Source organism: Lipotes vexillifer, unplaced genomic scaffold (genome assembly GCF_000442215.2).
Source record: "Lipotes vexillifer unplaced genomic scaffold, Lipotes_vexillifer_v1.1 scaffold521, whole genome shotgun sequence".
Taxonomy (NCBI): domain Eukaryota; kingdom Metazoa; phylum Chordata; class Mammalia; order Artiodactyla; family Lipotidae; genus Lipotes; species Lipotes vexillifer.
In genome coordinates, this window is record NW_006778737.1 from 330,009 (window position 1) to 343,182 (window position 13,174).

At 39.4% G+C, this 13,174-nt stretch overlaps 1 protein-coding gene across 1 annotated transcript in view; it reads right to left on the reverse strand.

Moving 5' to 3' along the window:
• The window catches only part of ERC2 (ELKS/RAB6-interacting/CAST family member 2), a gene marked incomplete at its 3' end in the record, with an annotated part of 575,666 nt that overhangs the window by 284,490 nt on the left and 278,002 nt on the right, over positions 1-13,174 (reverse strand). Inside the window, exon 4 of the mRNA XM_007451771.1 lies at positions 3,459-3,533. Within this exon, the coding sequence (XP_007451833.1) occupies positions 3,459-3,533 (75 nt within the window). The remainder of the gene's footprint in view (positions 1-3,458; positions 3,534-13,174) is intronic.

Genomic DNA, 13,174 nt, shown 5'->3' on the forward strand with positions numbered 1-13,174 from the left:
GGGGGGGACTTCCCTGGTGGCGCGGTGTTTAAGAATCCGCCTGCCAATGCAGGGGACATGGGTTCATTCCCCAGTCCAGAAGATCCCACATGTCGCGAAGCAACTAAGCCCGTGCGCCACAACTACTGAGCCTGCTCTCTAGAGCCTGTGAGCCACAACTACTGAAGCCTGTGTGCATAGAGCCTGTGCTCTGCAACAAGAGAAGCCACTGCAATGAGAAGCCCGCACGCCGCAACGAAGAGTAGCCCCCGTTCGCCACAACTAGAGAAAGCCCGCGCACAGCAACGAAGACCCAACGCAGCCAAAAATAAATAAAATTTTTTTAAAAAACTGGATAGAGCTTTATGAATGAACCCAAGAAAGTAAAACTTTTGTTTATGTCATGTCAAATTTATAATAAAAGTAGGTTAAAAACACATTCTTTCAAAGGAATTAACATTAAAGAAAAAAGAGGAAAGAAGCCCTTTTAACTACCTTTTTATTGACAGTTCTCCATAAGAGCAGAAGAGAGAAGCTAAGAATCTTTAGACACAAAAGCAAGAAACGGAGGAGCACTGCAACATTTACGAGAAAACTAACTTTTCTGAAAAACACATGCAATGTTCTAAGTGCAAACCTGGAACATACCTGCCAGACCAAACCAAGATCAAAATTAAAACTTGGAGCTTCCTGAAGTAAGATAAATCACAAACAACTTCATTCACTTTGCTTCCTTTTATTTTCATTCGGGTGACTTTAGCCCCCCTGGTTCAACTGGCTGGCAGCAGCTGTGATGGCTGCAAGTGAATTGCCCCCACTTTGGTGTGTGCAGATGGCCCTCCCTGACAGACATATTTTCACAACTCTAAAAGCCCAGAGGGGTACATAGAGATCTACTAGAACTACCAGACTGGGGTTCTAAAAGTGCTTTCATTTGGACAAGATTTCACAGATGTTCACAACAAACACCTTTCTTGAGTTGATGCAAAGTATATTTTTGGAGAAGATGAGGAGTCACAATTTCACCCTCAGTTTCTCTAAGAAGCAAGGGAAAAGTAGGGGTAAGTTCTAAACCCTTAACTCGTGTCATCTCCCTGAAACTAAAGGTCCAAATTACTCTAGGAAAGCTCCTTTTAACTTCAGATTTTGCCAAGGCACTAGATGATACTGATGTTTACCCAAGGTTTTTAAATTAAAATACAACCAATGTCTCAAGTCCCACCCATCAGGTTTAAGGGTCAGTTCTATTTGGTAGTCAACCCTAAGTCTTGTAAAATATGGCTTTCCAATATTCCCTCCAATTTCAAACAGAAATAATATACAAAATCAGAAGAGATCACAGGCTCTGTCACAACCTACACACATGGCTGAGGAGATGACCCTCTACCAGCTGCCTCCATAACTCAATTTATGCATGTTAAGTATAGATGCTAATGGGACCCAGACTTCTCCACTGACAAAACAGAAGGCAGTGCTTTGTAAATTAACAGGCATCCAAAAGACAATAGAAAAACCCCAGGCTCAGTTCCCTGACAAGTATATAAGTATATTGACTATCAATGTCCTAAAAATAAATGTGTTCTTCTACAAATCAGGATCCCTGGCATCCATTTAAAAAAAAAAACCCTCTGGACTCAATTTACTGTTAACATATGGATGTGAATGTGCCCTAAAAATTATATTTTATGCCTTCTCATGTAGATAGCCTAAATGAGTGCTTTATTTACTATTTTTTGTTTTCTAATAAAACATATGATGCTAAAAAAGAGTAAGCTATAATCAGAGTTTCTACTTATAAAAGTCACAAAAAATTACTAATTGTACAGAGAACTTTATCAGGAAAATGCCCACTGCTCTGGGATAGATGTCATTCCTGGTTTCTCCAAAGGTTTTTGAAACTCAATCTTCTTTTTTTTTTTTTTAAAGATAATTTGGAAATAGTTTTATATACATCCTCTTCTATTACTAATTGTGCTGGAACTGGGGAGGTAGGTATGCAGGTGGGTAGAAGGAGGACTAAATGACTCTTTGCAAAAAAATAAAATAAAATCTTTTGTCTTGTCTTTTTTTCTTTTAAGCCTGAGCCAAGTTTCCAGTTTGGTTCCAATGTGAAGTGAGGATGAAATCTCAGTTACGAGATTCTACACTCCCCCACAAGTATAGAATGGTAAGTTTATTTTCAAAATATTGCTAAGTAAAAATTACACAAATTCAAAATGAATTGATGAGCCAATATTAGCTTTTTTTTAATCTTACTATCATTTGATCCCTTTGATAATATTTTTCAAACCAATTTCCTGCAAATGCAGTATAAGTGCCTTGAATCATGTAACCTCATTTAGGGGACATAAAGTTTTAAAGCAAATGTTCTACATTATTTCCACAAAAATCCACTTGGATGAAGACACTGTCATTGACTAGAAAAAAAAAATACGAAGTCACAATTGTACACACCAGGAACTCAGTAGCTCGTATTAGTTTCTTTTTCCCCAGGACTTGGGAACTTTGGGGCAGACAATTCAAAATCATGTGCTACAAGACAGAAAAATCATTACCCTATCAACAAGTTTCAGAAGTCTTTTGTAGGATGATGGTGACCAGCAAACTCTCGAATGTTAAACTTATGCGTGAAATAACCAGATTGCAAACATCATCATTATAAATTTTTTTTCTTCGGGGAACAACGTAAATCAAGAATTATTTATTCTTAAGATAAATACTATTTGCTTCCTTCTGTCAAAAACTAGAAGTAAAAGACTTCAAATTTCTACCAACTGACAAAGCAACTGGCTTTCATTTAGATCTGTTTCTTTACAGCTTGCTCATCATTATTTACTTCATTATTCTTTAAATGCCCTAAATCCATGCAGGAGGATCTTTGCTTCTTTTAAATATTTCTATGCATCCACTGCTAAATAGAATACCTTGTGAGTATTTAATAAATTATTGTTAATTCCAGACTTGGTTAGGAGAAAATACTGGAGTCATAAGAAAGTATTATTCTTTGAAAAGTAAATTTTGCTGATAGCATAATTTTAATCATTTAACGCCTCCATTGCATGTACAACAACTTCTCTTTGCAAATCTTAGTTTCTCAAGGTATCTTTTCATTGTAATGTGAATGGGAGGAAAAAAAGAATTACTCTAGCTTTAGAAATTTACTTTTAAAGCACACACAAAACCTCTCTTAGGGTTGAAAGCATTGGCTATGCTCTGGAAATCAACCCAGCTCCTTTCAGACAAGGGATACTTGAGCCCTTTATTCTTTTGCCCAGAAAAGGCATCCTAATTAAAGGACCAATAAATTAAATGCACCAGAGAAGGCCAAAAAAAAAAAAAAAAAACCAAGAAGAAAAGCACCCACCAGGGTGTCTAGAGAAAAACACAAGGTTCATTTCACACGTTTGTGTTAGGCACCATCAAGTTTAGAACAAACTCCAGGGGAACAGCTGTTTTTGAGAAATGTGAACAGCTCCTACCTTCATTTCAATGACAGTCTGGAGAGCCTTCGTCTTGGCTGGCTCTGGCTGAAGTTGGCTTCTTCGGTGTAATTCCTGGGGAGGAACACGATAGAAATAAGCCTGACGGTTCATCCTTCCGTTATACCATGACCTTTACACAGGTACCACTCAGCCCACCAGGTCCAGGCTCGCTGTGTACAGACATAAACAAGCCACAGGTGCCTCTTCCCCCACCCTCTTTAGCATCCCTCCTGCCTGGAGCCTGCGTTGCGGTGAAAAGCTCCTGGCACATGCGCTATTTCTGAAACTTCCATCAATAATTAATGTCAACTGTGACAAAGCCAGCAAGTAATCATAGTCCAAATACTGTTCAACACTGGGGCTGTTGCCCAGCCATCAAATCATAATTTAGTAAATTACATTACTCCGTGCTCCCAATACAAACACAGCAAGGAAACGGAGGAAAGAAAATGACTAACGTAGTTGCAAATCTGCTGCACGGGTGGCATTTTGCTACTGAAGTAGGTTTGAAATGAGCAATTTAAAACATTTTCAGTACAACTGTGTCACTTTTTGGAGTGAACTGGTCTGATGAAACCCTATGAATCTCTTGCTTCCTAATTTACAGTTTCAGCCCTTGTTCAAAATCACATCTGTATGTGATATGCTTATGCATTCATGATGCCAAGAAATTAAAACTGGCATTAATATCAACAGTGTTAGAGGGGAGAAAAAATGGTTAAATCCAGATGTAGACCCAGTAACTTCTTTAGGTAAAAAGCAAAAAAACATTACAATTTTAAGCTTCAAAGCTTACTTTTTACATGCCTCTTCTCAAAAAAAAAATAAAAAAAGAGTCTGTCAAAACTTTGAAAGATTGATCTGGCAGAAGAGAAGAGATAAAGTTTGTTCAGTTCATGCTTTGATTTTCTTAATGATAATTATCAACACTTTTATGAAAGTAGGCCATGATAGGAGTAAACAAAAGTGCTCATGCATGTCCACACTGCTGATACAATTACTCACCTACAATTACTCACCTAAGTGAGTAATTGCACCTATGGAGCAATTCCATTAAGACTTATTTGACTTATAAGTCACCTATGGATAATTCCATAAGATTTATGTGCTTCCTGAAAAGTCATTTAAAGTCGACATGGAGTAGTTTTAGGTCTTTACATTCCATTGGACCGCCAACATTTAAAAAAAGAAAAGAAAAACCTTGGGTGTTAAAGAAGAGGACCAACATAATTTCTGGCTTTATCTAAGTAAGGACATTAAAATTAACCCCACGTCCACCACTACCATCTACTCTCATCACCATTTCATTAAGATAGAACATATTTATGTAAAAATTGTCAGAATAACAGAATTGCACAAAAAAAGAGAGTCCTTCCCTGGATCCCAGGATAAGAAAACAGGCAACCTTTCACCCATGTCCTATTACATTGTTCTTATTTTCCAGCAGTCCAAGAAGACTTGGTCAAGGGCCATGGTGCATAAGTCTAGGGATCAGTACTGGGGAATTACTGCTACAGCTCTGCACTGTAGCATATTTTCTTCTCAAAGTCATCAGTGGCACACAAAACTGCTTCTCAGACTTCAATCTGAGCAGAACTAGAATTAGTGCTTCCTCATTGTTCAAAATGGCCTCAACATCAGTTAGGACATTTTTGCCCCGAACGTATTTCTGGAAGGGATGAGGTCAAGTATTACTGACTCCAGTTCCAGCACACCACTGGGCACCTCACATAAGGATTTCAGGCTAAAAAACAGAGCTACTTAGCCCTCAACATAACTTCCAAGATTGTTGGAGTTCACTAGACCAATAAAATCTTATAGATGACAAAACAGAAAGTAAGTCACTTGTTAGAGTTGTTCCACGGTAAGTGGTAGGAGTAACACATTTCATAGGTCACCAATTCTGATACCATGTGGCATCAAAAACATCTTAATGAAAAAAGCTGAGAATGAAATTCATGATAATTTCATACCATAGCCAGTCAAGTTCCAGAATAAAAATCATACGATAATTTGAGGAGAGAGGTTAAGATTGTATAGAACAAAAATAATCATGAAGCAACTAAGCAACAAAAAACCATAGGGTAAAGACATGTGCCGTTATAATCTCTGCCAAGCATGAAAAGATTTTTAAGGGTAAACATGCAATAACAAAGCTAAACTTGTAGCAATAGTTTTGCAAAAATGAAAACAGAGTTCTCTTTGCTATAATTATACGAGTTCTATTATAATATAAACCAGCTCAAAATCCAGATTGGGCCCTCACCCTCTCTGTCACTCCTTAAAAAAATAAAATCTCCAACTACCCAAGAAGTGCAATATTCCTACCCTAACTACATTATATTTCAATCAATTCTGGCTTCACAGTTTCTGAGGATCACCTTAATTCTTAAGGTGTCAGGTAAGTGAAGATTATAAGCCACCTACAGACTTTAGGGATTGTCTGAAAGTCCCATCTCAGACACTTTATCCATCTCTGAGATTCAGGATCATTAAAATGCACACCCTGACTGCGGCAGAGAGGACCAGTTGCCCAACAAAGATTTGTGTGCCTCTTCATCAGTGTAGAGCTATTGCTAGGAAGTACCACCACCACCACCCTTGTATCCAGGTGAGACCATGTGACCTATTTCTGGCCAGTGGAATGTGGGGAAAAATGAAGAACTCAAGTCCATAAAAACCTCCTACCCTGTCCTCAACTCTCCCTCTTTTCCTGTCTGCTGACTAGAAGTAAAGGACTCCAAGACCCAAGAAGATGGCAGAGCCCCAAGATAAAAGGAACCTGGGTTCCTGAAACGCCATGTGAAAAGTCTGCTGAACACCCACACTGGATGGTGGAGCACAGGAAAAATAAATTTCTATTAAGTTAGTCTCTGCGCTTTCAGGCTTTATCTGTAGAGATCCCAGGGCTCTCTGCTTTAACTACTGCAATGGCTGGAAGGAAAAATAATACCTACCTAGTCCTGTATTGTTTGTTGTTTTTGAATTACAAAAGTGATGTTAACATGTGAGTGCTTGCCAAATTTTTCTAAACTGAGAGTAAGATGAGTTGGTTGCTGGTGCTCCAACTATCCTTAACCATCTGAAAGATGCACCCATTAGGCACTAACCTTAAATAACTAAAGAATTTCCCCAGCAGCATGTGGTGTAGGGATGTGAGAGGACAAGAATTAACTTACTCTAGAAGTTTTTAAATGACAGTAATAAACCATCAAGTGCAGTGGTTCTATGCTTTTCTGGGTCACTGATCTCTGTAAGAATCAGACGGAAGCTGTGGATTATCTCCAGAAATGGACACAAAAGCACGCATAAACAAATTTTATACCATTACAGCTGGTTCAGAACGCCTGTTCCAACACCCAAGAAGTTCATCTTTGAACCAGACTACAGGCTAAAAACCACTCTTTCATCTCAATAAGAACCACATGGGGAGTGGGGAGCCAGGACCCTGTCCAGACCCAGCCTGAGACCTTGGTCATGCCCCTTCCCCTCTCTGATCAGTAAAATAAGCAGTTTTATGAGTGAGTTTCTAATGGCCCTTCCAGCTCTGAGAACATCCAGATTTTTAATAGCAGCTGATTCTGAAAAGCTGATCTCTGGCTGATATTTCTAATCACACTCATTCTCCATTTCAAAAACAGAATAAAAATAAAAGAAGAAAATTGGATATCTCATTGCAACACTGATACCGAGGTTATTTTTCTATAATCTAATGACTAGGTTGGCCTGAGCTGGTCTAAAACTGCCAGCTCCTCCAGGTGTTCAGCATGGAAATATACCAAGACCCCAGAATTTTGAGCATGAAATCTCAAGTGGTTCATCAGGATGACATTACTTGGCAGTTAATGAGAATCTGAAGTCTAGTGAGTTAATCTGGATGAACACTAGCATACAAGATGAGCTTGACAGAATAATGTTTGCACATACCATATACTTTCTCCAGTAGACAAAAAAAAAAAAAAAAAAAAAAAAAAAAAAAAAAATCAAAACTTAACTTTCTCTCTAAAGGTAATTTACTATTTTTATCTGGCCTTTCCACCTTACCATTCTGGTCATCTACTGCTATGTAACAAATCACCCCAAATTTTAGTGGTGTCCAACCACCACCATTTTATTATGCTCATGAATTCTGGGTCAGGAATTCATAAAGGAGAGAATAAGGAAGGCTTGTTTCTAAAGCATGGTGTCAGAGGGCTGGAACAGCTGGGGCTGGTGGATCCACTTCCAAGATGGCTTCTCCACCCATGTGTCTGGTGCCTTGGCTGAAAAATAACTTGAAGTCCAGGTTTAGCTGGAATTCTCAATCTGAGCAACTATATATGGCCTCTCCATGTGACTTGGGCTTCCTCACAGCATGGCAGCCTCAGGGTACTCCCACCTCCTACAGTGAGGTGTAAAGATTCCAAGAGCAAGTGTTCCAGAAAATAAGCCAGAGACTGCATGGTCTTTTATTACGTAACCTCAGAAGTCCCATAGCATCACTTCTGCAATGCTATGTTGATTAAAGCAGTCACAAGCCTGCTCAAATTTCAAGGAAGAGTGCCAAAGATTCTGAAGCCATATTTTTAAATTGCCTCTTTTAAGGAACAAAACCAATTGGAGAAACCAAGAGGAAAGAAACACTATAATCTCAGCATCAACTCAGATCAGTCTTAAGATACAGCAGAGCTTCATATATTCAAAAAATAATTTGATGCAAGGGATATAGGAAATACAGCAGTAAACCAAATAGACAAACATCTCAGTACTCATGTGTTTTTTCATTTCAAATTCCAATTGGAGAGAGGCACAACAATTTAAAAATGTGACCAAACCAGTTTGTCATAAGTGCTGTAAAGTCATGAAGGTGGAGTGGGACATTTGGGAGGTGAGGGATTGATAGCCATTTTAAATAGGGTGATTAGGGAAAGCGTCAGGAAAAGGTGACATCTGAACAAAGATCTAAAGGAAATGAGGGAACCAGTTGTGCAGATATTCCAGGCAGGGGGAATGGTAAATATTTACGTACATGTCTAGAGCTGTATAAGGGATGGGGAAAGTAGTCAGTCGGAGAAGTCCAGGGGTGGGGGATGATGGGAAGCTAGGTATACATTTGGAGTCCATTGTAGGGATACTGGTTTTACTCTGAGAAAAATGGGGAGCCACTGGAAGGTTCTGAGGAAAGACAAACCATGATATGGATATGATGCACATTCATAAAGGATTACTTCAGCTACTGGACTGAAGTGTGGTTTTGGATTGAGGAGGGAGGTAAGAGAAGAACCATAGGGCCTAGTAAGAAGAAACTAGAATAACCCCGGCAAGGGATGACAGAACCTTGGACCACAGTGGAGGCAATGGGAAGGAACTGAGTTTGGATATGCTTTGAAGGTGAGGCTCACTTGACTTCTTGATAGATGGCCTGGGATTAGAGAAAGAGACAAGTAAAGGATGGCTTCAAGGCTTTTAGCCTGAGCAATAGGAAGAATGGAAGTGGAATACCAACATAGGCAAGACTGGGGAGAAGTGGGAGTTAAGGGAATCAAGAGTTTGGTTTTGCCTGTGTTAAGTTTGTGATGCTATCAGACATTCAAGTGGAGATGCTGAGTAGGCGGTTTAATAGATGAGTTGGATGTGAGGGGAGAAGTAAAAGCTACAATTACAAATTTGAAATCGGTGAATAGATAGCATTTAAAGCAATGAGCCTAGAAACCAACTAGGGACTAAGCATAGAGAGGAGAGGAGAAATCAGAGGACTGAGCCCAGGGGCAATCCAACATTAAGGGGTCTGAGAAGTGAGGAGGAAGCAGCAAAGGAGGCTGAGAAGAAATAGAGGTAGGAAAAGAAGCAGGAGAGTAGCATCCTGGAAATCAAGTGAAGAAAATAAGCCCAGGATGCAGGAGAGACCACCTTATCAATTGCTGCTGAGCAGTTAATAGGATGAGGCCACAGGAAAGACCACAGGACTTAGCAACATGCAGGGCATTAATAACCGTGACTATCCAGTAGGTGGATAGTGTGAGTGAAAGTCTGACTGGAATGTGCTGTGGGAGAATGGAAGGAAAAAAGACCTTCAGGCTTCCATATTTGCTCAGGCTGCTATATTGCACAATGATTTACTGACCATTTCTTTCATCAAAACTCTGTTTTAGGGGCTTCCCTGGTGGCGCAGTGGTTGAGAGTCCGCCCGCCGATGCGGGGGACACGGGTTCGTGCCCTGGTCCGAGAGGATCCCACATGCCGCGGAGCGGCTGGGCCCGTGAGCCATGGCCACTGAGCCTGCGCGTCCGGAGCCCGTGCTCCGCAACAGGAGAGGCCAGAACAGTGAGAGGCCCGCGTACCGCAAAAAAAAAAAAATCAAAACTCTGTTTTAGATTTGTACACCCATGTTCATAGCAGCATTATCAGAATAGCCAAAAGGTGGAAGCAACTGAAGTGTCCATCAACAGATGGATGAATAATCAAATGTGGTGTATACATACAATGTATTACTCAGCTTTAAAGGAAGGAAATTCTAACACCTGCTACAACATGGATAAAACTCAAGGACATTATGCTTAGTGAAATAAAGCAGTCACAAAAAGACAAATACTGTAATGGTTGATAGGAGGCATCTAGAGTGGTCAAAACCATAGAAACAGAAAGTAGAATGATTACTGCCAGGGGCTGAGAGCAGGGGGAAATGGAGAGTTGTTTAATGGGTACAGAGTTTCGATTTTGCAAAATGAAAAAGTTCTCAAGATTGGTTGCATAACAGTGTGAATATACTTAACACTACTGAACTGTACACTTAAGAATGGTTAAGGTAGTAAATTTTATGTTGTGTGCATTCATCACAATTTTAAAAAATTTTTAAACCATAAAGATATAACAGAAACTGTTTAAGTTCCACAACCTTCACCACTTCCATTCTGCTAGGGAGAAACCATCATCTAAAGTTGGTGTCTTTCTCATGCATGTTCTGTGCTTTTATTACATATGTATGTCCTCATAAATAGTAAAATCTAACAACAGAGTACATTGTTTTCTCATTTACATAAATGACAGCTGTCCATACTGCACAAAGCTTTTTGCATTTTGGTTTTTACCTCAACAATATCTATGTTTTTAGAATTTATGTGCGGAAATAAGTGTTCTCTATTCTTTTTTTCTATTACAAACAATTTTGTAGTAAACCTCCTAGTACATGAAAAAAAAAACCTTTTTTGGTACCTTTACTCTGAAGTGCCCAATAATTCTGTTCTTTATGAAACATTCTGTTTTTCTGCTTGAAATAATCCTCTACCCTTTTCATCTCTTGTATCTGTAGGGGTCAGCAAACTATAGCCCACCATCAGTTCTGGTAAATAAAGTTTTATTGAAACACTACTATATCCATTCACTTACATATTGTCTATGGTTGCATTCATTTCATTTCATGGCAGAGTTGAGTAGTTATAACAGAGACAATATGGACTCACAAAGCAAGAAATATTTACTACCTGGCCTTGTACATAAAGTTTGTCAACCCCTGGTCTAGAATATCTTCAATAATCAATCTAGCCATCTCCTTGTGTGGTAATTTAAATTATGTCCACAAATTTTGTATACCCCCTTTATAAGGTGAAGCCTAAATATCTTCCCCTTGGCTGTGGACTGGACTTAATAACTCAGTTCTAACAAAGAGAATACAGTAGAAGTAACATGTGTGACTTCTGAGGCTTGGTCATAAAAGACATTATGGCATCCTTCTTACTCACGTTCTTGGACCACTTGTTCTGGGAGAAGCCAGCTGCCACAACATGAGGACATTCAAGCTCTAAAGAGAGGCCCATATGACATGAAACTGAGGCCTCCTGCCAACAGTCATGTGAATAAGCCATTGTAGAAGTGGACTGTCCAGCCTCGGTGAAGCCTTCAGATGCCTGTGGTCCTACCCAACAGCTTGACTGCAACCTCTTGAGGTACTCTGGGCCAGAACCACTGAGCTAAGTGACTCCCATATTCCAGACCCACAGAATCTATGAGATAATAAGCATTTGCTGTATTAAGACACTAAGTGTTTGGGGTAATTTATTTTAAAGCCATAGATTACAAATATGTCACAGAAGAGCCATTACCTGACCCTCCAGACTAGTCTACATCCTCCTCCACCCTCATTTAGACTTTCATAGTACTGTGTACCTTTTCTTCCTATCATTGGACATGGCTGCAATTAATAGCTTCATGTCTGTATTTACCACTGAGTGGTAAATTCCATGGGCATAGGGACCCTGTATGTCCATTATACTCCCAGTAACTAATATAGTGCCTGCCAAGAGTAAGTGCTCAATTAATATAGACACATTGAATGAAACAGTACAATTGACATTATACTTATAAGCCTGGTGGTTCTAGAATACCTTTGGACCAAAAGGAGTCTGATGTGAAGGATGATAATAGCTAATAGATACTTATACACTGCTATGTGCTAAGCACTCTTCTAAGCACTTTATAAATAGTAACTTGTTTAATCATCACAATAACCTCCTTAGGTAGGTACTATTATTATCACCATTTTTCACACCAAGAAATGGAAGCATAGAGAAGTTAATAACTTGCCCAGTCTACTGAACTGCACTGCTGGGATTTATGCCAGGAAGTCTGGTTCCAGGGTGTCTGCTTCTAACCACCACGCTTACTGCCCATGTTTCACCACTTGGCTTTGATTTGATATTTAAAGGTGACACCTTTATATCCACTGGCTTCTTTCATTGTAGCCACCGCCGTAATCTTCCTTTGATTCAGTCTTCCATTTTTCAATCTTTTCTTGAATACTTGAAAACATACAGAAACTTACTCTCAATAACAGTTGTCTGGTACTGATATCCATATTAGATATTAAAACAAATGGCAAACATGGTTAGGCACACAGAAGTGGATAAAAAACAGTTGCTTTCAAATATTAACATCATTCTCAATGTTTGACAGAGCAAGTACTAAAAAATAACTACGTAAAAGATTTAAGTGATATAATTAGTCAGACTGAATTAACAGACAATTCTATTTTGGATCCTATAGATTTCCATTTCAAGATTCCATGGAATATATAAACAGATTGATCACATACCAGACCACCAAGAAAAATCTCAAATGGATTCCAAAAGGCAGAAGTGATATAGGACACATTCTTTGCCCACATAATAAAACAATAACAAAAGTTAAAAATGGAACCTCACTATTTGGGAAGCTCTTGAAAGTTTTAAAATTCATCCACTACAGTTAAACGGATCCTGTCCACTCCGTCTACTCAGTGTGTGACCTTAGGCAAGTGCCTGAATGTTTTCTGATCCTCAGGACGGTGAAGTTGAGTTGAGGTAAGCATGTGTAGTGCTTGGCTGGGCTGGCGCTCAGCACACTCTCAATCACTGAAACTCATCCTTATTTTTCTTGTTGCCCCTGAATGGTTATTAGTATTCCTGAAAGTATATTACAGAATGAAGCCTGGCAGAATGCCTTCCCTGCCACTTGTTCTGTGATCTGATACTGGCTATCGTCGCCACTGGGTCTGCCTGAATAATTCAAGAAATACTGAAGGACCACTATGTGCCAGGTAAAACACAGAATATACCTGCCTTACACTCCGATGCAAGCATTCTCAGTGGAAGTGTTATCATGCCTAGAGGTTTCGGGAGATGGTGAGTTGCACAGTGCTGTTGGAGTGGAGAGAGTGATGAAGAGGGCGCTGGGAGATGAGGCCCAAGAGGTCACGGCTA